The 27,909-nt window shown below is 41.4% G+C and overlaps 1 protein-coding gene across 3 annotated transcripts in view; it reads right to left on the reverse strand.

Moving 5' to 3' along the window:
• Positions 1-727: 727 nt before the first annotated feature.
• The window catches only part of Gprin3 (GPRIN family member 3), a 68,066-nt gene continuing 40,884 nt past the window's right edge, over positions 728-27,909 (reverse strand). For 2 of the 3 annotated variants that reach the window (XM_036180942.1, XM_036180944.1), the window contains 2 exons: positions 11,139-11,238; positions 728-6,654 (listed from right to left, as the gene is read on the reverse strand). In XM_036180942.1, the coding sequence (XP_036036835.1) occupies positions 4,248-6,545 (2,298 nt within the window). In that variant the 5' untranslated portion in view covers positions 6,546-6,654; positions 11,139-11,238 and the 3' untranslated portion in view covers positions 728-4,247. The remainder of the gene's footprint in view (positions 6,655-11,138; positions 11,239-27,909) is intronic. The other variant, XM_036180943.1, reaches the window with a different exon arrangement.

The following is a 27,909-nucleotide window of genomic DNA, read 5'->3' on the forward strand; positions in this document are numbered from 1 at the left end:
GTGAGTGTTCAGCATCAAACGTAGCAGTAAAGACCTCTGCCAGATTACACCATGAAACAGAAATGTCCCACCATAGTTCTCCATTTATTTTCTTGGTTATTGCAAATCAAACTTATTTGATTTTTGTAGCCAAGGAGAAATACTTTCTGTTCCAAAAGTACGACAAAGTTCATGGAAAACTGCTTCATTATTTACAAAGCTGTTTTTGCAAAACTGTTCAAAGTTATATAGTTATTCATAAGCCTATGTGTCTGCACAGATGACTTTTATAATCATTCATCAGTTGCAGAATTTCCTTAGTGGAAGGTATGGTCCCAAGGATGGCAGGCGATTCACAGATTGCAGTTTCATTTGCAAGCGGGCAGCAGCTGACCTGCATTGGGAAAGAACATACAACCAGGGACACTGCTAACAGAAAACAAAATGTTTGGGTATAAATGTGACACACTAGGTACTGACATGGACAGAAACAAGGCTTCTGATTCATCACATATACAAAGCAGTGGTAGTGACAATGTCGTCAGCTCACTTAAGATACTTCAGAGTTCACTGTGTCACCACACTGGGGAGTTCACAAGCTTATGTCTCACACACCACTTGGAACAGAGCAGGAGAGAGTAGACAACCTCATCTCTATGGCAGCATTGTAGATAATTAGTAATCTGAGTCTACATAAGACCATGACTGGCCAGTGTTCAATAAAATAACATAAACCTATACACAGATGTTATTTAATATATTGTTTTCTTTATAATGATCTGAAAAAGTAGACAAGAAATACAGAGGATTATGTGGCACTAGAAGGAGACCTTTTAAAAATACTTTCACTGTAGAAGTGAAAGGAGACAGTGATTTCTCACATATTTGCAGTAAATGTAAAGGTTAATATAAAAATAGCTGGACAAGTGACATTAAAAGCACACTCTCATATATCCCCCACAAAAAGTTGAAATCCCATTGTGTTCTATTTTTTGGTGTGGTATATACACCATTCCCAGAATGATGGAGGATCCCAAAATGAAGCAAAACAGCACAAACTGGGGACAGCAAAACCCCATGATTCTCAGAGCCAATCAAATGACACTTTCCTTGTCTTTCTCTTTCTGCTTTGAGATAGCAAGCTCCCATTAAGGATTTGGTTACAAAGTCCAACCTCTGGGTAGAAGCTTTACATAAACATTCAGTCCACCTTATTACAGCTTTATATTTAATCTACAATACAGGGAATACAAATATCCAAAATAATATGTGTTGGATGATTTCTAGGAATAAAAAAACTATCAAAAATCAAATTACATTCCAGATAGCTGAAATGGTCAAGGTAGGAAAACATATCAATTCACTTTACAACTATTTCATTTTGGACATACATACATACACACGGGTTTCTGGTTAACTTTGACATAACAAAATATTTATCTTATGTCATTGATTCAAAATGAAGGGCTAATGAAGAATTTACTGTATGTGGCCATGACATCAAAACCCACTAATTCAAAAAGATGTTGTTATAAAATCACTCACAATAAACAAATTACAATGGAAGCTGGGGTGTTTGTCTCATGGTCACAGACACAGCATAGTTACAGTTTAAATAAGATCTAGTATTTTCTTTGTGAGTGGTATAGCATGTTCACATTGTAAATGCTGAATGAACTTCCAGACCCTGAGTTCTTACTTCCTTTATTACTGATGCAAGAAATATTTTCTACTTCTATCTTTAATATAACATTTGCTATCTATCTTTAAAAATCTAAGATGTATTAGGAAGGTCTAAATGACATGTAAAAAAATTGTCAGACACAAAATTACTCTCAAACCAGTATATATCACACAGATAAAGCAAAACGATAAGCAATGAAGAGTTTGCCAGGAAAGCCACCATGTGCCTCCCTGGATAAAGAATGCAAGGCGTTCCAGTGATGTCCTGAAGGTCAAATGCTGTGTCACAGACTTATGGGAAGGATAAACTTCAAATAGAATTTTACTACAAGAGTGTCTATGGATAGGTTCCATGATATAAACACTTGAATAGGTTCCCAGCTTAATGTATCCATTTGGTTAGGTATTTCCACGACTATTTCTAATAGCTTTCAATTCTTTAAGATTCAAAAGGACCAAAACCTCTTTGTACCATTTTGTGATGTTTTCTAGAGTCTTGTAGAAATGAAGAATTCAGTGCTAGTACCAAAGAAAACCAAACTGATTAATCAAATCAAATATTTCTTCTTAAGGTTTGGATTTGAGAGGTACAACTGTAACACCAACTGAGGCAGTTTCGATTTATTAAATCTGGGACAGATGCCTACAGTTCTCTCAGGTCTCTGCTTCATTGCATCTAGGCATTTTATGCTTACTCTAAATCCACAAACATTATTAATGACCGGAATTCTTTCTATTTGAATGTAGGAACAGCCTGTTGTAGCACTTCACGGCAAAGGCTTGCTAGGTTCCACCATCTGGAGTGGGTCCTGTGCACAGCTGTTCCTGGGTATGCCAGGGGTACCCTGTGAATACCCAGCATGGGTGCCGACATGTGACAGAAGGCTCCAGTGAGTGCAAGATGGGAGACAGATTAAGTCCCAGCAAAGGCATCTGAGACAAATGAGTACTTACACTAAAAGAGACTTTCATACTAAATCTCTAATCATTAATATAGCAATTTGATCAGTAATTTGACAGTAATTTCTACTTTATAAAGCATTCTTAACAGAGGCCAATTAGTAAGAAACTGAAAATATGCCTTATTAAAAGAATTTGTTATAAGTTCCAAGTATAACCCTGTAATTACCATTCTCCAGCTCAGAGGGTGCTGTCACTATGGCCTACATTTGCAGTTACATACACAGTTAAATTGCTCTCCTAGAAATCAAATGCAACGTAGCTCCGGCTTTAGAGCTCAGGTATAATTTTTGTGTTAATAATCTACAAAATAGAAATAAACTGAAAAAAGCCAAAATAGGTATTTGGTTATTCCACTGATATTTGAGTCTCTAAAGGAAAAAAAAATATACAAGGCAGGTCCTTTTTACAGGCCCATCGGGAGTAATTTCAGCAAAGGCAGCTAACTGTTGCTCTCCCTCTCACGTCTTAGTCCAATGTGCTAACAGCAACCTTCAGATCAGCACTGGCTAGAGAAGATGAATGAAGAAGGAAGGCTTCCCCAAATGCTTGCTGCACCCCATCTCCACACAACCCTAATATGCAAGCTGCTGCTCTCAGCCTAGCTCAGGGCCCCAAGATTGCTCTCATGGTCCACGGATACCCTTCTGTAGAAACCAGTGAGAGAACAAGGCCGCCCAAAGCTCAAGATTTCACAAAGATCTCTGAAGCGTGTTTCTTAAAAGTGATAAATCTGGAGGAATCCAGGCTGTACATTTGAGTCAGAAACTGTTACCAGAGGACACATTTACAATTCAAAACCTACTGTTCTCCTTAATTTCATGCCTCCAGTTGCAGACACTTCCTCTAGTGTAAGAAAACACCAATATAATTTGGTCAGAAGCACAGAAGGATGCACTTTGCTTTCAGGGCAGGAAAATGTACAGATTGAAATTCATGTTTGGCTCAGGCAGTACTCATATTTGGACGTGTAGCTAGCTTTTCTAACTAGAAACTTGTTCACATACAAAGGGCTAGCTTCAGATGCTTAAAGCCAATTCATATTTGTTATTGCATACTTTCGACTACTTTCATCTTATTTGTCCCAGGAATAAATCAAATTAGTTTCAGGTTTTCATATTAAGATTCTTATGAATGACCTAAACATCTGTGGTACCAGCATCCTCACTTCAGTAAGACTAGAAATCATCACAGTGTTGCTGACAGTGGTTTTTGCTAGTTTTAATGTAAAGCAGGCATTTTAGAGAAAATACTACCTTGTGATAGACTGAGGAGATAATACCAAATGAATCGTCGGTGTAATGAAAATGTATTTGTATAAACAAACGTTTTAAAAAGAAAACCCCCGTGAAGATTATTTCTTCTGAATTAGGGGTATAGACCAACTCAGAGCTTCTCTTCACTTCTTGCGTTCTTTCTATCAATGTGAAATGACATTTTATTTATGAAGGACCAGAGAGTTTGTAATAGCTACGTCTTAAACTTAATAGTTACTTTTACTTCTCGGTCTCTCAAAAAACAACAAGGACAACCAACCCCAAACAAAATAGAAACCCAAACTCCTAAGCTTTGACATGGATAGACAGAAGGAATACCACAACTCATAACAGCGGTGCTGCTTCCTTTCAGTCCAACACAGAAGATGGCGCAGGGCGGACACAGCAGTTGGGGCGCCGGAGGTTTTGCAGCATAGACTGTAGAACACCCTGCTGTCTCCCTTTGAGCTTCTTACTTGAAGAAGAATCTGAGGAAATAGATCTTCGAGTCTGGCCACTTTGTGTTTTAACTAGTTTCTCATGCTCCCTAATTTGTCTCTGTAAATGGTTCTGGATGGCAATTCCCAGGGACTCTGGGTCCAAGGAAGCACCATACACTTCCCAGGTCATGCCCTGGTCATCCCACACCACGTCCCTGACTCGCTTGGACTGTTTCAGCTGCAGCTTGGAGTCTGCACCCATCTGTTTCTTCTTTTCTCCAGGTGTGAGCCCTACCTGGGCAGCAGCTGCCGTCACATTGAGCTCCTTGAGGAACTCGCTGACCCGGCTGGCCCTGCGTGGGCTGGCCTTGACTGAGCGAGAAGGGGTCCTCTTGCCAGAGCCTGGGCTTGAGTCCCCTGTGCCATCAGGTGGCAGGCTCAAGCTCGTGGCTGTTTTGGCCTGTCTATTTTCTTCCAAGGTGTTCTGCTGGTTCTTCCTCCCTGGGGAGGGTGCAAGATTGGTCTCGGGTCCTGTACCTTCATTTTCTTGAGATTTAGGATTTGGTAGTAGGGTTTTGGCACCTAGGGTGCAGGTGGTCCCAGGTGTGTGCTCTTTTACAATATGAGGAGCAGCAGGCTTCCCGTGCTTTGCACCTCTTTTATCAGCAGGGTTCAAGCTCTCCAGCCGGTCATCTTTACTGGCACCTCCACGGGAGTCAGGGAGTTTGCAGTCTGGCTCTGTTTTGTGGTCATTTGTAATTTTCATTACAAATTCAGGTGGCTTGGGTTCAGAGTTCCCCACCCCATGACTAATCTCACCTTGACTCCCAGCCCTGAGGGAAATCTGGCCAATGGGGCTAGCTTTCTGGGAGCCAGGATTAGTACCTGGAGGCTGCCTGGAGGTTGCCTCTTTGCTTGCAGAAGCCCGCCCATCAACCTCTGTATCCTGGTTTTGACTGGAGGCCATCAGTGAGGAATTAAAGGATTCCCCTGACTGGGTTTTGGTTTTGCATTCCCCCTTGGAAGCAGCAGGAATGGCAGCGGCTGACAGGATGTGCACCTTGGGCACAAAGGCGGGACACTGTCTTGACTCTTTGGGGTCTTCTGTGCTGTTAGAGAGTTCCAGTAAGTGGCCTCCACTGCCCTTGCCATGGCAAACTACACGTAGCTGCTCTTGCCCATTCTCACCCTCGGGCGCAGGGATTTCCTTTAGGAATGCAGGGAGGAAGCTGGGGCTAGTAGAGACAGACCTGCTCTCCACACTTGCCACTGCCTGCACTTCGGCATCTTGCCAAGCCCTGCCAGGGACCTCCTTAGTCTCCCTTTCAGCTTGGCAGGTCATTGTACTGGCTTCTTTGAACCTTGACACCGCAGGCTGCGCTGGCAGCGACACCTCCTGTGCATCTGGAGAACATGTGGAATCTCTGCTGGTGAGTGGGGATGGGGGAAGGTTTTCAGACCCTTCACCTGTGGTATCCATGGCAGTGGCAAAGGGCTGTTTGTTCTCCGAGCATCCTCCTCTTGCTAGAGGTTCACTGGGTCCCACTGTGGTGTTGTTGTTGACTTTCTGCCCTTCCCCATCAGGTCTGTCTGCAGAAGGGGACAAGTGAACCCCCATTGCTGGATCTGAAGCCTGTACAACTCCCCGGGCATCTTCTGGAGAAGGAAAATCGCAGAGCATTTGTTTCTCGCTGCTGCAACAGGGGACCCTGGTAGGAAAACTTGAGGTCTCGGTTTTCTCACTGTTTGAGTTTGCCTTTGATTTCACCGTGGAATCTTCAGGTACCAGGCTGCTGCTAGTATTTGGCGGGTCACCTTGGGTGGCATGGTGAGTGTGCTGAACGGCTGGCATTAAAAATGGTGCAGACCTAAGTTCTTTCTCTGCAGTAGGAGTCAGGCTCAGTGCAGCCAGCTCCTTGCTTCCTTGCAGCCGGGAGTCATCAGGAGGGTTGTGTGTGGGAGACACTTGCTCCACCTCATTGAGGACACCAGGAGATGCCATGTCTTGCTGGCTGGTCTCATGCACACAAGCTTGCATCAGGGCCTCAGCAGCTGCACTGAGCCTGAGGCTGAGTTCAGCAGGGACATTGCCAATGCAGCTAGCATTCTTATCCGGCTGAGCTTGTTGTGGGGAGGTATTCTGCAGCTCTCCTCGACCCTCTTCCTTTCCAGAAACTGCCACTATGGAAGCTTTAGTCACTCTCAGAGGGTCAGGTACAGTCCCCATGGGACTTCTCTCCAAGAGCACTCCAGTGTCTGTCCCAAGTACGTTTTCCACTGGAAAGTAGTCAGAACTCAGAGGGAAGCTATTGGGATGGGTCCTCTAAAGAACTGGCCTGTGGAATTAAGCAAACAGTATCGTTAATATGGCATACTTTTTCAGGAGGAAAAAAAAAATACTGAACTCCCACTTTTATAAGCTCATTTAAACTTTTCTGCTTGAAACTAGATTGGTGGTACAGGCCTATCTTCCCAGATCTCAAGGACAAAGGCAAGAGAGTCACAAGTTCAAGGCCCACTCTGGCTAGAGTCCAAGTAGAATGGTAAGCCTGGGCACAGGAGTGAGAGGCTACTAAAGGTATGAAAAGAGTTAGGGTGTAGCTCAGCAGCAGAGTAGCTCCTGGCATGTGGTGCAGATGGCACAGGCTCCTTCACTAAGACTGACAAACAAGCAAATGGCAACACACACACACACACACACACACACACACACACACACACACACACACAGAGAGAGAGAGAGAGAGAGAGAGAGAGAGAGAGAGAGAGAGAGAGAGAGAGATATGGAAATCCACAACAAAAACTGCTTACATTTGTTGATGTTAAAATCTACCTGAGATAGAAAGACTGAAAAAAATTAGTCTAACTCTATTAATGTTATTCCAATATTATTTTGACTGACTGGTTTCTGCTCACATTCCAGTGCTGTCTATTGAATGAGTTTTTAGCATAGCTACCTTCCAAAACTACTTCAGACATCATCACTGTAATCTGACTTGCCAGAAAAGTAAAATCTGGCAATGCTCCTGGTACTAACTCTGTGAGGCGTTGAGCAAGCCTGAAGAGATCAAGAATCTTTGCAACAGACTATCCAGAAGTGGGTCTGGATGTAAGAGGGATTGGATTATAGTGTCTGATAAAAGGGGCATTTCAAGCCTGTTAAAGGATCTAATAGAGAGTACTAGTAAACAACCTAGAACAGTTGTTCTCAACCTGTGGGTCAAGACCCTTTTGAGGGGAGATCAAATGACCCTTTCATAGGAGTCACTTAATACCATCAGAAAACAGATATTTACATTAGGATTCATAACAGTAGCAAAATTACAGTTATGAAACAGCAACAAAAATAACTATGGTTAGGGAGTCACTACAACACAAGGAACTGTATTAAAGGGTTGCAGCATTGGGAAGGCTGAGAACCACTGCTGTGAAAAGAAAGGCAGGGTTTATTTTATTAATCATATTCCAGTTGATAAAAGTCCTAAATGTATTTAAATGGACTAAAGCATTACAATGTAAGATATAGATAAAGGTCATTGTTGAAATAAAATCAAGGAACCATCAGTATAATAGGGGCAGCAATAGAATGCTTTTGTGATTGGGCATACATTAAGAAAAACAAATGGAGAGCTAGAGGAAATTCAAAACTTTCGCATAACGAAAGGTTCCATAAAATACATTTTAGATCACAGATTTGAGGGGAAAGGAGTTTGCAAAAATTGGCAGGCACTTGACAATATCTGTATTATACTAAAAGCCCTTAAAATTTTAAAGGAGATCAAACAATCCATTGGAAAAGTGGGTGAAAGAACTGGAAAGCACAGTTAACAAGAAACCAAGAACCAGTGAGCTCCAGAAACGAGGGGCGAGTTCATCTGTCACCAGATAAATACACAGTGAGATTTTACTTCACACCAATTGTGCATGCAAAGGCAGATGGGCAGCAGTGTGGCCAAAGGAGGCTGAGTGGAGGAAAGAATAGTTGCAGGCAGAGAGGCATCTCACTCCAGTTTTTCCAGGGAAGTAGTGTAGCTGTTAAAGCATACCCCTGACCCAATGAAGTAGATCAATCAATAGAAAGATCAATGGAGAAATGGTGTGCTCATTCATGTATTATTTGTAGGAGAAAAAAAAAATGATTCCTATAGGTCTCTCAAGCTGTACCATTCAAGGACCCTGTTTCTTTGCATAGGGTGAATAATTTATCAACAGACACTTTTTTTTTTGAGCTGAGAATCAAACCCAGGGCCTTGCACTTGCTAGGCAAGCGCTCTACCACTGAGCTAAATCCCCAACCCAACAGACACTCTTAAATGGGGTTGCAAAATCCTGAGATAAAGTCAAATCTGGTTGGGCCAAGATTTTTTAAGTAAAAATGAAGACTAGGGGAGGCAATAGGCAGTATCAGGATAGGCTTTGAATGGGGAGATATCATGACCTGATTCATGGAAGGGTCCAGACAGTGCTTCCAGCCCATGTCACTTTCCAATTCCTTCAGTTTAGGAAAGATTGCTGGGGCACCATCCTGCGAGGTAGTGGAAATCTTTCCACCACTGCACAGCACACGGATCTTCTTCTCAGAGGCAACAGGAAAAAAACGCCAATAAATAGAATTTACCTGCCTCAAAGAGTGTGATAAAGCTTAAGTGAAATAAGACAACTATCACTTGGCCTGGCACTTAGAAGTAATAGTGGGTTATTGTTAGTACTTCAAAATTATTATGTAATCATTTGGTCAAAACTCATCTATGAAGAAACTATGCAATGTATTGTAATGGCTCAATATTTAAATACATTTACTACATGGTCTCATCTAAAGATGGTCCTGTGAAAGATGCATTCTGTGCACCTGAAATCAGCACACCAATATGTAACAGGAAACTTAAAAGGTCTTATTAATGAAACCAAACCCGAGGCCAGTTATTGGGGTGATTGCTGGAAGATCAGAGAAGCAGAACAAGCCACAGTTTTCTCACCTCACCAGTTCCTCAGCTGGTCTTGTTTCCTCAGACTGCAAGCTTCTGAATCCTCATCCCAATGGCTCTCAGCTGAACTGTGCTCGAAAGCCTGAATGCTTAACCAGCCGAATGCTTTACTCACTACATGCTTTTTTCTCCTTAGTTCCTGGTCCTCACGCCTTATATACCTTTTTCTTTCTGCCCCCACTCCCTGGGATTAAAGGCGTGGGTCACCATGCTTAGCTGTTTCTAAAGTGGCCTTGAACTCAGAGACCTGGCTAGCTCTGCCTCCCAAGTGCTGGGATTAAAGGTGTGTACCACCACTGCCCAACTTCTGTTATGGCTTACTCTTCCCATATTCTAGCCACCATTTCTGGCTCTGTTCTAGTGGCTGTCTGTTCTCTGACCCCAGATATGTTTATTTCGGGGAACACACAATATTTCAGGGAACACAATACCCATCACACCAATAAGCCCTCCCTCTTCATTTTAGATCAGGGCAACATGGAGACGCTTGGGCCTTTTATCAGCAAAATCAAAAACTCTAATTTCAGTAACCTTGAGAAATATACCTGCAGATTAACTTGTGGCTAAATATAAAACCAGCATTTAAAAATTCCTAAAGTTTTTTCTTTTAATTTGAACTCTTGAGAATAAGCATTTGCAACATTTATATTTTCTACTTTCACCTTGGGTAATCAAGCTGACTCATAGCATTTTCTTGGTTTGTCTGATAGATACCCAGACACTGGTGTTTTTGTCTTCTTTTGCAACTCAGCTTTGAAGTGCTTCAACTTTCAGCTTATTTTAATTGCAAAGATCATGCAAGGGGGGAACCTCAGGGATAAGCAGTGGTTAAATAACAAGCTAATGGAAGTCAACCTAGCATTCTGTATTTGCATTTTTTGCATTTGCATTTTAAAATCCCATGTTCGATATAATCAAAGCTACTCCCATCCTGATTTTCTGCAGGATATATTTAGCTGCAGTGAAGCACCACTCAGTCTTCCATATGACCTTGCTTTTTCTCGCTGACCCTGCTGGTCCTGCTGCCTTTCCCTCTGGCTCCTCCATCACTGATTCCCAACTATGCAAGTCCTCATTACAATGACTCCTTCACTTCAGCCCATTTTGCTATTGGCAAAGGCATCTTCTGGGGGGCTGAGGCGAGCACCTCAGTGGGCAGACACTTAGGAATGAGTTCTGCCTTTAGCTGACATCAGGCAACAGTGAGGAGTCCCTCTTCCGTTTCTCATGCTGGGGCTGTTGATCATGGGTGAATGAGGACCTGTCTGAGGGCAACACTGATGGTGATGATGGAAAGCAATGTTCTGAAAAGGGAGCAGTGCAGCACACTGAGCCCACAGGGCTCCTGCTCTCAAAGTCCCAGAAACCCCAGAAGAGACAAATTACCAAGAAATGTCCTGGGCCTTCCAGCTCCTTTTGCTGCTCTGTAGCTCATTTGCTATGTGTGTCTGAAAGAGTCTGCGGTGCTGTTCTTGAGAAAGAATCTGAAGTGCTCTGTTCTTGAGAATGAGTAGGTTTCTTTGCTAGACTCAGGATCCTTGGGGTTTGGCTTGTAAGTTGAGATGAGAGTTAAGTAAATTTTAAAAAAGAGGAGAAGGAGGGGGTGGGGAAAGGGAAGAGTCAAGAGAGGGAAGGGAGATGGAGGGGGAGAAAGAAGAAGAGGAGGGGAGGAAGCCAGCAGCACACTAGCACAAGCAACCTTGCTTTTCTGCAGGTCAAAACACTGCTAGGCATCAGGAATGAAGACCTGTGTGCTTTTGTCCTTTAAGGAGATTTAACCCACTTAAAGTGACAAGACAACCCCAACCATAGGCTGTAAGTGAGCACAACAGTACCTGATGAAGTGACTTGGTGCTGGAACAATGAAGCACACTCTGTAGATATTCAAATCAGCAGGAGAATGCAATTCACTGGAGGTTTCCTTTCACTACCGTTCTGAAAGTTCAGAAAAAACAACTGCTCATGTAAATTTAGAGAAAAGAGGAGTCAGTGTAAATAGAATGGGATTTGATTAGAATGAAAATCTTTATGTCAATCTCAAAGGTAAGACCATGAGTACTCATGCATCCATTTAATAAACTGAGTGCCTCTCTGTGCCACAGATTCAGGCTAAAAAACATAAAGAAGGTGCCTTTGCTCATGCTTGTGAGGGGCTCCCAATTACCACAAAGCATTGAGTAGAATTGGGATATTGTAAGAAAAAAAAAGAGAAATAAAAAGCCCAAAATGTCCCATAGAAGTGGGCTCATACTTTTTGGCCCGCACTTCACCCTGAAGGATGCAGGTCTTTGCAAACTGTATTAGTATGATGAAGGAAAGCAGATGTTGTGAGACCCTAGCACTAGGGACATCCTGAACTTCTTTTTCATGAAAGGTCATTGTCCTATGCACCACAGGAGGTCAAGCAGCCTACTCTCTTCCTCTCCTCTCCTCTCCTCTCCTTTCCTCACTTCTCCCCTCCCTTCTCACTAGATTCGAATATCAGCCTAGCCTCTGGGTGTGGCAATCTAGACCCGTAGTTCTCACCCTCCCTAATGCTGCAACATGTTAATACAGTTCCTCAACATTGTGGTGACCCACAACCATACAATTATTTCATTGCTACTTCATAACTGTAACTGCTATTGTTATAAATCATAATGTAAATATCTGATATTTGATCCCTGTGAAAGGGTCATTTGATGCCCAAAGGGGTGGGCACCCACAGATTGAGAACCACTCTTCTAGACTGTCTAGAAATCATCAAATAACTTTGGGGGCAAAGGTGAGTGTAGTCTTCTTTAATGGCAAGAAACCTATCTGCAAAGTATACTAATTTATTCCAGCTGGGCATGGAGTGACACTGGGGCTGGCTCTCAGGGCAAAGACAGTGCTCTGGTTGCTGATACTCTGCCTCTGAGACTCTAAGTTAGTACAGTCTATGGAGGGAAACCTTTGTAAAAATGCAAGGCCATGTGAGCTTTGGCTCAGCAAGTCCACTTCAGTTACTGACTTGTACTAAAATGTACTAATGCATATATGCACCAGGTTATTTAGTACATGAAATTAGAAGAAATCTAAATGAGCATGCAATTGGTAATTCTTTACATAAATGGCAATACTGCACACAAGTGAGTATGACATATTGGGCAGCATATCTCAGGAGGATAGCATTATAGAATGGTAAGAAATAATCACTCCAGTACAATTTTAAGTGAAATGATAATGAACAAAACAAAAACCTAATAATAATTTTAGAAACATCAGGATAAAGAATGTATTCAGAGTGCTACCATTCACACTAAAGGGTGGATAAGTAAGCATCTTTTTCATATAGACAGGAAATATTTCTGCAAAGATAAGTATGAAATTGATTAGAGTAGTGAAGTGGATGCCAAGACTCAGAGTAGAGAATATTTTATCCCAATCTATTTTATATATTTTGAATTTTAAAGTATGTAGCTACATTACACATTTAGAACAATAAAAATTTCTGAAGTTGATGTTCGCATAGTGTAACGTTCACATAGTCTGCACCCTGCAGCATGTCTATTAGAGGAGAGGGTTTGTATTGCTCTGCCACTAATTCATTTCCTACTTGCTTTTTGCAATGTAAGGAGGCCATCCTGACCATGCAGGTAGTTAAAGAAGTCACAATTTCCTTAACTCTCTTGGTCATCTACACCAAGCAACGTAAGCAATTTTCATAGGCCACAGCTAAAACATGCTGTCTATAGTGGTATGTGTGAGGTTACAGGAGCAAATCTTGCTTAAGTTACTTGTGTCAGACTATCCCTGTGCTGGCCATATGTTTTACTTATAAACACACTGTTTTAATATAAAGGGATAACTCATCTCGATGATAAATCTTATGTCGATCAGGAGTCAGGGAATTTCTAACTTCATGTCTAGATGGGTATAGCTTATTGGGGGCTGGCAAATAAGTGCTCACAATGCATTCTCATTTGTTTGTTTCAAATACTTAGGAGAAAATGTAATATGTAATTTGATTTACAGAAAAATGTGAAAGATTAGGTAATCTCTCCTGATATCTTTCTGATTTAGAGAGCAGCTGTATTTGCATATTCACAGGTTTGTGATGAATTCATGAAGTGCCTATGAACACATACAGATGTGGATTTTGTGGGTTGTTACAATTTTGTCTAAGGCTGATGAAAAATTAGGGTTATACTATCGTTGGGTGGTCTCTTCCCCCCCTTCTCCCATCACTTCTTCTTTTTGCATCTACATTTTTGTTGATATAGCCAATGTAATTTATATAAAAATATTCTATAATAGTATAAAGCAAAAGTGTAAACCATGATGTTGTTCTCATTTCTTTTGGAACAGTGTAATGTGCTTTGTAGAAAAAAATTAATTATACAATGGTGTCTTAGTTACTGTTCTAGTGTTGTGAAGAGACACCATGACCAAGGCAACTATTATAAGAGAAATCATTTAATTGGGGCTTGCTTATAGTTTCAGAGGATTAGTCCATTATTATCATGGAGTATGGCAGCATGCACACAGGAGCTAGAGCAGCAACTAAGAGCTTCATCCCATTTCTTAGGCAGAGAGAGAAGAAGGAAGAGACTGGAAGGGAGGTTGCTGGCATGTGCTTTTGAATCCCTAAAGCCATGCCCAGTGACACATTTTCATCTAAAAAGGCCACACCTCCTAATCCTTCTCAACTAGTGCCACTCCCTGGTGATTAAGCATTCAAATTGATGAGTCTATAGGGCCCATTCTTATTCAAACCACCACAAAAGGTTGTGTAGAAAATATAAAATCCTGAGGAAGTTTCTTGGTAAACTCATATACAGACAGTTAAGAACGACCACATTATCTGATACTACATGAATTAGCACAAAACACCACAGCCACAGTAGTTACAGGGGAAGGGTAAAACCAGACATTTTAGTCCTGTTTATGGGAACATGAACTGACCAATGGAGAATATTACAGGTATCACATCATTTGGGTAAACTTTGAACCAATAATTCTACCTATAGGAACTGATCACCTGACCACAGTATAACCCTAACTTATCATCAGCCTTAGACAAAATCGTAACAACCTACAACAAAACCCACAACATCTGTGTGTGTTCAAATAACTGGCATAGGAATGGTGAAGTTCACCATAGGGTTTATAGTAGAAGCTCTTTAAATAACTACTGACTAGCTTCCTAACCCCAGCATCAAATGTACTGATGAGGCCCATGACATGGTGTCCCATCAGCAGACAGTCTTGGGGTGTCTGCTCAGTAGGAGCCAGGAGCTCTTTCTCAAGTTACTAGCTAGTTTTTGTTCTAGTCACCATATGAGTTGGCATGAAAGAATGGAAAAGAAATAAAAAAGTATTTTTTGAAATTAATGAAATCTTTGGAAAAACTTGGCAATGGTGGCTGCTAAAAATGTGGCTATTGAGTTAACAGTGAATGAGATAGATGGGAAGATCGGACAGTAACTGTAAACACAGAATAATCATTTAAAAATAGTTTGTTATTATTATAATTATTATTTAATGTGTGTGTGTGTGTGTGTGTGTGTGTATGTGTGTTATATGTGTAAGCATGCACATGCCATGTATGTGTGGAGGGCAGAGAACAATTTCTGTGAAGCTGGTTTTCTTTTCCCATCTGTCCTTGGGTTTCAGGACTGAACACAGATATCAGGCTTGGGCAGCAAGCACCTTTACCTACTGAGCCATCTCTGCCACAACACTGAACACTCACGTTATTAGGATTGCTTTGTTTCAATGCAGCAAAATCTGAAGTTGGAAGGTGTTAAGGGTTTCTTGCTAGTTTATATGAGAAAGATATTCTGAGTCCATTAAAAATGTTAGTGAATAATGCTGGATAAGAGCAATAATCCGTAAATGCTGAACTTGGTTCAGGCTGGAAGGATTCACAGGCATGTTAGAAGGAACACTACTGAAGAAGAGGTCAAGTCTACACTGCTCAGGGATGGGGCAGGCTGTGAAGCAGGAGTCTTTAGCAATACTGTAGATGCAATGTGTTAGTCTGTGGAAAGCCTGAGAATACTCTCTGTCTCCTGTAGGTAGACAATGATTTAAGAGATGGAAACATAATGTTGAGCATGTGCTATGCTACACATGTCCTTAAGTTCTGAAAATTGTATAGTTCTCATTTAAATGCCACAATAATCCTAAAGGGTAGTACTCATTTAACGCATACTTTATAATTAATGAAACAAGTTCAAAATGTTTAGTCAATTTTATCAAAGTTGGACAGACAATGAGCAGTGTTGTTGCCCTCCATCTGCATTCTTTACTCGCCCACTGACATCATTCCATGATAGGAATGGCAGAATCAAAGTGTACTCCAGGGGGCGTGGAGGTAGGCCAATGGCTAAATCAACAGTGGGAGCCATCAGTGGAAAGAGAAGACATGGAGGGAGCACACCTGTAATGGCTTCTCTCATGAAGACAAATCACCCAAGCTAATCAACTTGGAGGAGGAAAGGTTTGTTTTGGTTTCATGGGCTTCAGTCCCAGGTCACTTGGCTCTACTGGCCAGGTGTATGGTGTATACAGAGACGGAGTGTCATGATGACAACATGTGGTAAAGCAAAGCATCTCACCTCATGGTAGACAGGATACAGACAGGGACAGAGAGCAAGAGGAAGGGTCCAGGGATAAATGATAGCCTTTAAAGTATAATGGTCTATGTTCTCCACTTACCTATGAACTTGTTAATGAATTAATACACCAAGGAGGTTAAAAGACTCATGATTTAGTTATCACTTAATAGCACCACTAGCTGGGGTCCTATTTTCAATACATGAGCATTTGAGGAGAGACACTTCTTATCCACACTGTAGCAATATTTTTCAAAAGAGAATTATGAAAACTTAACTGAATGTGGTGGCATGTGCCTGTGATCCCAGAACTCAGAAGGCTGTGGTAGGAGGATTTGGAGTTGGACACCAACTTTGACTATATAGGGTGACATTGTCTCAAACACTTCAACTGCACATAAAACCCAAACCCAAACCAATAAAAAAAAAAAAAACCCAACCACATCAAATCAACCAATCAATCAATCAATCAATCAATCATCATTATCATCATCATCATCAGCAACATCCCACAGAAAATCATCATCATCATCATCATCATCCTCATCCTCATCCTCATCATCAGCAACATCCCACAGAAACAATCAAGCTAAGACTAGGTGGGGTTCTACTCTAGGCTTCATAACTGTGTTCTCCAAAACCCAGATTTTGAAACCTAATCTCCAGGGCGATGGATGGATGATTCGAACCTAACGGTCCAGCTTTTATGAATGAGATTATTGATTCTGTAAAAAAAGGACTGAAGCTTTCAATAGTTCTGCCTTGGTGGGATGCAGCAAGAAGGCTCACCAGACTCCCAGTCTGCCTGTGCCTATTCTGCTTCCAGAATATGAGGAACAAAGGTCTGTTGTTTAATCCTGCCAGGTCTATGGTTCTTGTCACACAGTCCTGATGTGTTCACACATACACCAATATTCTAAGGAGTACTGTGACAAAAGCCAAAACCTAGAGATTCAACCTATAACTTGATGAATGTTTGCAATATATAAGATTCTAATAAATGAGTAAAGGGATGCACAGAAAGGCCGGGCAAGGGTGGCTTCAGTGACCCAGCATGGCAACTGCCAATGCTGCCATTGATAGGGTCACATCACCAAGACATTCTATAGCTTTTCCTACTTTGGTTCCAACAATGTTTTGCTTGATCTCATAGCTGTACAAAACCAGTATACAACACAAACCTTTACCAATAGATTTAAAAATTTATTTTAAGACAGTTCTTTGGTATGCATATAAATGTATCATTTATTAAAGATTACAGTAAAATTGCATACTAATGTTATGCAAATCCTTGTTTATTTTTATATAAATAATTAAATCTTGGCTAAATATTTATCACTTCAGGACACTGAGTATTGCTTTGTAGAATGATATGCACTGTCTACAACTGCCAACAATAGAATGTTGCTTCACATAAATATGTGTTATAAAATGGCAGAAATATGTTGAGGGCCATTTCAAAAACTGTTGTAAATTTTGTTTTAATCACAAGTCAAATTCATCAAATAATTTTTTACAAAAAAATTCAGCAACTCAAATAGAATTTAAAATAACTTTTATTTTATATGTGTGTATTTTTCTGAATGTATGTGTGTCTGGTGCCTGAAAAGGTCAAAAAAGGGCATTAGATCCTCTGGAACTGGAGTAATAGATGGTTGTGAGCCACCATATGCATGCTGGGAACCAAACCCAGGTCCTCTACAAGAGCAGAAAGTACCCTTAACTGTCAAGTCATCTCTGCAGTCCTGCTAAACAGCAATTTTGGAAGTCAAACATTCTAACATGACAGGATCCAAAGATATACTTTGACCAAAGCTTAGGAATTGCAATAAGAAAATATTAAAAGTCTTTGTGTTCTGAAATAAAAACATTATGTTTCTGTAGAAGGAGAAAATGTCATTTATACAGTAATTCCATGTGAGTTCATAACACACATTGTCATGAATCCTAGCTGAGGTATTTCAGGCAGCGTTCACCAGTGTTGTGTGGTAGGACAGCAAGGGAGCTGCACATGTGTGAGTTTGTGCTACACCATGGAGAATACTTGCAGAAACACCTCAGATGAATTACATGTTTGATTTTGAATTAATTTTATTGTTGCTATTTTTTCCCCAATCTCTGTAAGTATATGTTCTATATAGGGTGGTGACCCAGTTTAAGTGGCTCTATCCAGTACACATGTCACTGACAGTCCACTAAGAAGCCTTCTTCATAGTCAGTCACACCAAGGTGTTAGTCAAGGCAACCTCAATATTTCTGAAGTTAAGATTTGTAAGAAGAAAATTTCTTTTTTTATATTTCCAGTTGCTTGAATGTGCAATTCAAACCTCCATTTCCTCTATATGTTTTATACTTTCTTCATAACATGTTTCTAGTTGTTCTAAGTGGTTTAATAGGATTCCCAATTCAATGAAGTATTAAGATTTCACAAACTTCATCTATTATTCACATATGTCAATGAACTGTAAACCTTTTGACACAACCTGATTTAAATATATATTACAACCAAATATACATATTTATATCTAACTACTTTTCTATTTCCCCAAATCAAATATTGATATAAGCAATACTTGTCTTCTTTTTTTATTCTTTTATCTAAAAAATCCTAAAGACTCTAACAGAAAACTCTTATAACTGATGAATAGTTTTAGTAAAATGGTAGTATAAAATATTAGCACATAGTATACAAAATTAAGCATGCAAAAATCAGTGGCCTTCCTGTATACACCAATGACAAAGATACTGAAAAAGAAAGAAGGAATTGATCCCATTTACAATGGCCTCAAAAAAACAAAACAAAACAAAACAAAACAAAACACATAACATCTTGGAATAATAAACCTAATCAAAAAATTGAAAGACCTTTATAATGAAAACACTGAAGAAAGAAATTGAGGAAAACACTAGAAGATGGAAAGACCTCCCATACTCATGGGTCAGAGGAATCAATGTGCAAAAATGCCCATCTTAATGCAATCTATAGGTTCATTGCAATCCCAATCAAAATTCCAATGCCATTCTTCAGAGACTTTTTTTAATGTTAAAAAAATTCATTTCATATCGAAGTACAAAAGACCCTGAATAGTCTAATCATTCTGAGCAAAAAGGATAACACTCTCCAGAACCTATCCCCATTCCTGATTTCAAGTTATACTTCAGAGACATAGTATAAAAAAATAGCATGCTACTGCCACAAGAACAGACATACAGGCCAATGGAAAAGATTGTAAAAAAAATGCAGGTATGAATCCATGCAGCTACAGCCATCTAATTTTTGACAAAAATATAAAAAAACCCTCTCATTGGAGAAAAGATGGCCACTTTAGCAAATGGTGCTAGAAAAACCTGATAGCTACATGTTGAAGAGCAGAGCTAGACTCTTACCTTTCCCTCTGCCTAAACAATCAGCTCCAAAATGTAAGCCCTGAAAGTCTGTAAGGGCTAGAGGAAAAAGGAAGAGGCACACTCCCCAAGCAATTGCTCAGGAAATGTGGCAAACATTTGAAAAATGGGAGCTTACATAAAAATAAAGTGACGAGATAGCCCATAAAATGGGAGAAATTCTCACCACCTACACCCCTGATAGAGGATTAATACCCAGGCCACACAAAGAACTCAAAAGCCAGAACAACAAGAAGAAAACAAACAACCTAATCAAAGCTGTCCTAGCACTGTGGAGTTACTAAGCTCCAATAGCTTTTTACTCATGCCCACTGGCACGCGTTGTTAAACCCAGGGAGTCACAAAGCAAAACCAAAACAAAGCATGAAGACACATAAGTTGGGTGGGGACTTGGTGGCAAGTGGGGAGTGGGGTGGAGGCATCAGAAAGAAGACAGAATAGAAGGATGAGTGTGATCAGAATGCATTTTGTGTGTGTGTGTGTGTGTGTGTGTGTGTGTGTGTGTGTGTGTGTGTGAAACTGTCACAGGATAAATTAAAAACGGACCCTAGCCAAGGTTAGACCAAGGATAGAGCCAGCATAGACCTGTGCCTGAAAGTTCAATGCACAGGCATTCCTCTTCAGACAGAGCACCAATAACTAGCTAGCAGCCTAAGACCCCTCCCTGTGTGGAGCTGCATATCTGCCCTTCTCTGAATAACAGTATAATTTCTCCTCCTGGCAATTCCTGACTATCACTTATGGACAGTTTCTACTGAAATGTGCTCCAGTTATACCTACGTAGTGTGGAACAGGGGAGAGCAATCAGGCCTGTCATAATTTTGGATGCATAGGCCATAAGGCAAAGTACGTCCTCTAGTTGGACCTTTTTGGGGAATCCTTTATGCTTATGCATATTTGGATGAGCATATGAATAAAATCAAAGGCATCATGAGAGAGGATGTGCACAGTGATCAAAAGCTTTTCTAACTCAAATCTGTCAATCAAAATAGGGAATTATGCAAATTACACCCTGTATTAATTACTCTTCTGTTGCTGTGAAAAATACCATGATCAAAGGCAACCTAGAGAAGAAAGAAGTTTATCTCATTCTTCTCCACTGCCCTGCATGTCTAGGGAAGAAAGAAGTTTATTTAGTTCTAGAGCGACAGCAGACTGGCCATGGCTGGAGAAGCAAGAAGCAGGCTGACCACATTTCATTTGTATACAAGAAATAGCAGGGAGAACAGAAAGCCATCCAGTGTATACACTGTCAAAGCTCCTCTCTAGTGAGGCACTTCTTCCAGCAAGGCTGCCCCTCCTAAAGGATCTATAATTTCCCCCAAACAGCACCCCTAACTGGGGACCTAGTGTTTGAATACATAAGTCTCTGGGGAACATTTCCCATTAAAACCATCCTATACCCCTTAGCAACTAGCTTCTCTTTCTTCAGGCTCCACAAAAAAAGCCACAGATAGTAACTTGGGACCCTGAGTGTCTCCCTCATGCTGCCTTTCTCAAACATATCTTGAATGTATTATCGTCTTAACTAGTTTCTCTTGGACTTTGAAATCTTTGTATACTTATTTCAGGTCTTTGAATGAGAAGCTAAGAACCTGGAAACATCTGAACTACCTGACCACTGGTAACATTTTGATAAATGGACATGACGTGCCTGTCAAATTGCTTTCTAAACAACTATATTTAAGTTCAGAGACTCATAATGCCGTTTTTGTATTTGGGCAGACAAGGTCCTTTTGTGCAGTGGGTGGAGGTTACTGTTCAGTGTGCTGAGACTGAATGAGTGTTGAATGGCCAGCCTTCAATAGGACATCTACATCACCTGCTGTAAGGCACAGGGACCATCGTGGAGGAGAGGGCACAGAATATGAGAGCCGGAGGAAGGGGTGGGGAGCTGTGGAACACTGTCTTCCAGAAATAACATGGTCTTGAACAATTAAATTCTCAGCAGCTGTGAGCACCTGTACACGACCTGCCCAAGACTGGTACCCTCAATATCATGTCATGGAAGGGGAAGGGGCTCATGATGCCCTACCCTTCCCTGAGGATTAATGGTTAATGGAGGAAGAAGAGGCATTTTCTTCAGTGGTATAGTCACTGGCAAGATACCCATGTTCTTATGAATTACTTCTCATCCATGCTCTCATAAATCTAAAGAGACTCATTGGGGATACAAGCACAAAGTACATGTGTGCAGGCACGTGCTGAGAGTGTGCTCTGGTGTCAGTACAGAACCTGGCACACAGCACATGTGTTAGTGTGCAGACATGTGCTGAGTGTGTGCTCTGGTGCCCAGTACAGAACCTGGCACACAGAGCACATGTGTGAGTGTGCAGGCGTGTGCTGAGAGTATGCTCTGGTGCCCAGCACAGAACCTGGCACATAGCACATGTGTGAGTATGCAGGCATATGCTGAGAATGTGCTCTGGTGCCTAATGTAGAACCCAGCACATGGAGCTTTAGAATTGTGAAGAAAACTTTCCAGAAAGCACTGCACATTCAGATCGAACCCTCTGCTAGACTGGCTAACTCATCAGAACTTCAAGGAGGTGGAGGCTGGGACGCTGCAGGTCCGTTTCCTAATTACAATTTACCTTGAGCTACCTTTAGCCCCTGAAGTAGTTTTTCCTAGCCCACCCTAGACACATGTGACTATCAGAAAGAAGCCTTTTATAAAGTAATAACTTAACAAAACCTTAGTTTCTACCAACCAAAAGCCTGTCATCAGGCACCATCTGAGGCCTGTAGCTGAGACTTCTCGGCTGTGCTGTAATTACCTTCTCAACGTTCCCACCAATGTGTTTGAAAAGTGCCTTGATTCACGTCTTTGTTCTGTCATTATAAATTGACTTCACAAAACTGCTTCCACCTTGAAACATGGAATTTGAGAAACCTACCTCTGTGTTCCTGGGCCATTGGCATTCATGTTTGGCTCCAGGAGAGACTATCTCCCTTCCCGTGTAAGGTGAGACCTATGGTTTTGTGTCCACAGAAGCGCTGGATACAAGATGAAAGGAGGGGATCCTATCTTCTTCCTAGATTGTGTAATCTTAATTTAAAATGTAACACATTTCTTGACGGCACTCTGCCTTAGTTAATACTATATGAAAATTCAGTAAATATGTTCCCAAGACTAAAATTCAAGTTAACCAAAATGCTTAATTATATCACTAATCTAACCATCACTAAGAAGCAACGTTTAACCCCCTGGAGGTCTTAGCCATGTTACATCTGAACACTACAGTGACTGGAATCATTTCAACAGTAGAAAGGAGAAACAGAAGTAGGAATCTGGAGTAGATTATCAGAGCAGAACTCCGTCGCCCACCCCCACCTCAGAAATTTCTAGAAACCATACAAACTTTGAAAACTTAGTGAGTATGGAAACATCCTTTCACAGATTCATTTCAACAGGCAAGTCTATGTGACATGCGGTGACCTGACTTGTGTCCGGCATCTGTGACTTTATATATGATGGTCTATGTCCTTTGCAAGGGCCACATCTTCCTTCATGTTATTTCTAACTACAGTTTAGTTCAGCTCAGCTAATTAAGCACCTAGAGTTTACAAATTACTAAAGTAGGCACTGAAGACACAAAATAAGTACGGACTTTAACCTCAAGAAGAATGTTTTAAATAAGCAAGGCAGGAGTCTAAGAAAATGCCAATTACAGAGAGGCCAAGGCATGTAACGGAGGGGCAGCTGAAGTCTATGAGGGTAGAGAGCATGAAGCAAAAGGGTTAAGTTAAGCATGGAGGAAATAATGCTGCCCCAAGCTTCTACAGCACAGAAGTGTGTGAGAAAATGGTGAGCCAAGAGACACACTGACACAAAAGTGTGTATGAGTATTTTATGTCTAGACAAATCAGGACAGCCTTTAGTGCTGCTTGTGTTTGCACTGATGGTGCAAAAAAGTAATATTTGGTTTGCTAGTGCAGCTGTGAATCACAAGAGACATTTCTATCAGTGGTGAGCCAGATACAGGAGAGTGTTCCCATAAGATCCGACAGGTGACAATTCAGCCATCATAACATGATGCTACCACCCTAAACAAGCCCAGTAAACTGTCACTAGCCTTAAGCCTTGGGCAAATAGGGATGTGCAGATGTAACACTCTCCAATGGACAGTAAGTGGACATGTTGGCTTGCTTACTTACTGTACCATATTATCCCTCTCTCTTCCCTCTGCCCATTCTTCCAGCCTTCCCCCCTGACCCACCCTCATTTTTTAGTATTATTTTAGAGTGTACTCCTGGGTTGGTGCTGTGCTGGGGAAGGTAGAATGAGTCCTTATAAAATGTCTACTGTGAAATAGCAGGTGATATTCTTACAGCAGCTCCAACATTCGTATGCACCACATTTGATTGCTTCAAGAGGCCATACTATGGACCATCAGCCTTCCAAGATGATGCACAATGATGAGATGAACTAATGATGCATTTTCCATAACACATTCTCATTGTTCAGTGGCCTATACATGTAATTGTGTTGATACTTATGGTGCCTGGGATGCTTTTCCAGGGAGCTGTAAGGTAGCATGGAGCAGTAGGAAGATTAGAAAGTAGGAAACCTTGAGAGTTGAATTGGCAACAGTATCACAGCAGTATCTTTATCTGGGAAATAATTGAGTAGACTAGGGTGAGTGGGCCCAAATATAGGAATGCTCTGGAAAGCTTTGAAAAATGTAGATTGCTGTGTATGTTCCCCCAGTTCTATAGAGTTAACTTCTGTGCTCACCAGGAGCAGCTTCACAGAGAAGTCAACATGGAAGTGCTTACTTCCCCTATGGAATTTCTTTGGTCTGACGGGCTCATGCCTGATTAACAGGCCATCCTTCCTGCCAAAAGACTTCTCATGCACAAGGGCAAACTTCCCTTCAAAGGCCAACTGGCTCTGCTCTACATCCTCTAGGTTATAATGCAGGGTGGCAACAGTTTAATTTTAGGTGGGGGAAATAAAGCAAGTATTATCAAACACTGAAGATTCACTCTCAATAAAGTACACATAGACTCTAAATTGAAGCCCCATGACCATCTGGTGAATGAACAGCTCAGAGAGCTTAGTAGGCTGGCTTCCTGTGCCAGCATCTGCTTGGGAACACATTTTCCTACTTCTCCTACCTGCCAAGCTATGTCTTGAAGCTTTCTTAAGCCCCAAGTGCTTGCCCTAGAAGTGCCTTCTGCTTAGCTTAGAACTAGGAATTGGCTGTGTGTGTGTGTGTGTGTGTGTGTGTGTGTGTGTGTGTGTGTGAGAGAGAGAGAGAGAGAGAGAGAGAGAGAGAGAGAGAGAGAGAGAGAGAGAGAGAGAGAGAGAGAGAGAGAGAGAAGCCTAAGGGGTTGGTGGGCAGCAACTTGTATAGAATCAAGGTCAAGGACTCACGGGACCTTGTAGAGACTGGGGCCTCTGGGTTGATGCTGTGTTGGGAAAGGTAGGAGTGTATGGCAATGTCAGCAACTACTCTTTCCCAACCCTAGTTCTTCCAGAGCATCTGCCTCCCCAGTGAGTTTTCTTAACTAATTACATCAATATGGAGACCTGTCAGTAGAGACCAAGTGGCTGCCATCTTGAATCCTACCCTGAAAATGTTCAGTAGGGACAGATGAATAGGTATTGGTGGCAGTGTTTGACACCCACACACCCAACATGACCGTTAGGGCAGAAAGGGCACAGGGACTATTGATCTCCCTGCCTCTCATTTTCTTTTCTTCTCTCCCCCTCTTACCTTTTGCCTTCTTGTCATTCTGCATTCACATGGAAGGAGTGGTGGGCACACATTACCCTGAGGGTAAGCCAATTGAAGAGCCACTCAAGGATGTGGCTCTGGCACGCTGTATGTGGCCCTCTTCTGATTGCTGCTTTTGTTAAACCCCCATTAGATTACATTCATAAAGCTAGTCACCAAGGTTTATTCCCTTATTTGGCCACTTGCTCCTTCTGAAGCTGACTACTAAGGTCCAGATATGGAAGTATTGAATCCAACTATCAAAAGGCCCCTTTGGCTCACCTAATGAACATGCCCAATTAAAATTAGACATCCCTTCCTAATGTGAGGTTTCTCCTTTTACCTTTGTAAAGTATCATTTTCCTGTGTGCCACGTGTGTCTCCTCTCTATCCAGAGGCAGTCCTTTGTCTCTTTTTCCCTTGCTCCCTGTCCCCTCTCCCTTGTCCTCTATCTCCTGTGTTTGTCTCTTATTCCCTGCTCTCTATCCCTCTGGCTGTGAACTTGGTCTTGGGGGTCCTGAGCTGATACTTTCCATTTCAGCAATTGCATTGTGTAAGAAGAGCACTACATTCCAAGGTAATTCTGTCCCCCTGATTTGAATAACAAACACAAACTCTGGACATCTAGTTGTAAACTTCTGATGATGTGTACATTCTTCTAGTCAAGTAAGTCTAACCAATACTCAAATAATCGTACCTGCCGAGAGCAGGCTGGCACTCAAGTGCTGGATGAAGTTAACATATTCTTTGACCTTGGACTATATGCACTATCTTGGAATAAGGGGGGTAAAGACAAAGAGGCAAAGGGCCAGCTTTCTTTTTCCTTGAGAACAGTGAACAGTTGGATAAGATTCACTCTGGCAGTTTTGTGCCCTAGCTAACAAAACACTAATGGCATCAGCTCAGGGAGGAGATTCAGAATATTCTCCTTCCTCACAGCCCTGCTTAGAGCTGCAGAAGAAACTCTGGTTATCTTGTTCTCTGTGGCCTTTTCCTTACCTTCATGAAGCAGACCTCTGTTTGCTTCCCTGTCCCCATCTCCAGCAATGACAGACCATAATGCCATCACTTAAATGCAATCTGGGTTCTGATGTAGTGTGTTAATACTTCCTCACATATTTTATAGAGGAATGTAAAAGATAAAGCCCTGTCTGCCTCCCTCATCTTAAAGAAGTGGGGCAGGGGCTTTTATACATAATGCTCAAATCTATTATAATAATGTCTACAGTTTAAATGTAGGCTAGGGACACTTCATTTCAAAGGATGATTCTGTGAGCATTATCTACCTTAAGAGAATTAAATTCCAGGACATTCTTGGCTGAACAATAGGGAAAAACAACAAGACCTTTTCTTGGAGCTATCTCGTCCCTCTTCTAGCAAACAGTGTAGGAATCTTTTTATATGAACAATGAATGGATTTTTAAATACATCAGTCATTCTTTGAAAATTATATATTTGGCACCAGTATAACCATGCATATTTTTGCTTTATATAATGTTTACTTTTCCTTTTATTCTGTAGACTATGTTGATCTTTAAGTCTCTTAGACTATCTTGATATGTTTACTAAGACATTAGCTGATGATATTCTAACTCACTTTAACATATTTTTAATATAATTATAGACCCTTTCATTTACTATTTCACTAATTACTTCTATTACCCAAAATTTGATTTTACCTTTATGATCTATCTATCTATCTATCTATCTATCTATCTATCTATCTATATGAAAAATATTAGCAATTTCTTTTTAAAACCAATTCCCACCCCTTTGTTCCTATAGAGAAAATATAGGTGATCTTTCTCATAGCTTCATTTCACTGACCCAGAAGTCTTGGAAGACAGAAGGACTACATCCTGTCCAGAGATCCAGGGTGAACAGTCTGTGATGGAAGCTAGGGAAGTAGATTCATAACCGGGAAGCAGCCAGGGACTGTAGAGGGGGGATATCATTCTCGTCACTCCCATCACCTGAAGCCTTTTATCAACTTCAAGTCTCCAGAGTCAATCTTTCGTACTCGAGGCCCAGTTAGCACTGAATGGGGGCGGGGCAGGACACTCTGGACTGACAGTTCTGCAAAGGCAGAACATAAAGAGGAAGAACTGATTCCTTTCCATGCCACAGGAGTGCCGCAGAAAACAAAAACCAAAAAAGCCACCACCACCAACAACAAAAACAAAAACCCAGATCTGAGAAGGGTAGGCAGCGAACAATATCCAGGACTTGGAACAAGAAGGAAATCGTTGTACTCCTGATTAGTAACAGTGGCAGTTGTGTGAGAAACCCTGAGCTACCTGAGAAAGTATGTCCCACGTCTGCAGTGTGGGAGATGGACCTACTTTTCCCAGGCCTTGCTCCACCTGTGAGGTGATTCTATAGCACTCCATCTCACAACTGAGTGGGACCACAGCATCCTCTTTCCTAACCAGGGTGGCTACTGTTTGCTGTGGAGCTCTGACTCCATCACAACTCAGCTTCTTGAAGGGGATACAATCCCTTCACAACTCTCTCCTCAAGTCACTCCCAAATCTGGCGTCTTCTTTGGTCAATCCTCATTTCACTGAAATGGTCCTTGCTAAATGGCTGGCCAGCCTTTGCCAGAATGGATGGGCTCCTTCCCTCCCTCATCTTTTGTGAATTTCCCTGGAACATATGCTATTTTGACCACCATGTCTGTGTTGGCTAGTTTCATGTCAACTTGAGACAAACTACAGTCATTTGGGAAGAGGGAACCTAAATTGAGAATATGCTGTGAGCAAGCCTGCCATGCATTCTCTTCATTGAGGATTGATGTATGTGAGCCCGCCCACAGGGAGCAGTGCCACCTCTGGGCTGGTGGTCCTCGGTATTGTAAGAAAGCAGCTGAACAATCCACAAGGAGCAAGCCAGTAAGG

This window comes from Onychomys torridus, chromosome 3, assembly GCF_903995425.1.
Source record: "Onychomys torridus chromosome 3, mOncTor1.1, whole genome shotgun sequence".
Classification (NCBI taxonomy): Eukaryota; Metazoa; Chordata; class Mammalia; order Rodentia; family Cricetidae; genus Onychomys; species Onychomys torridus.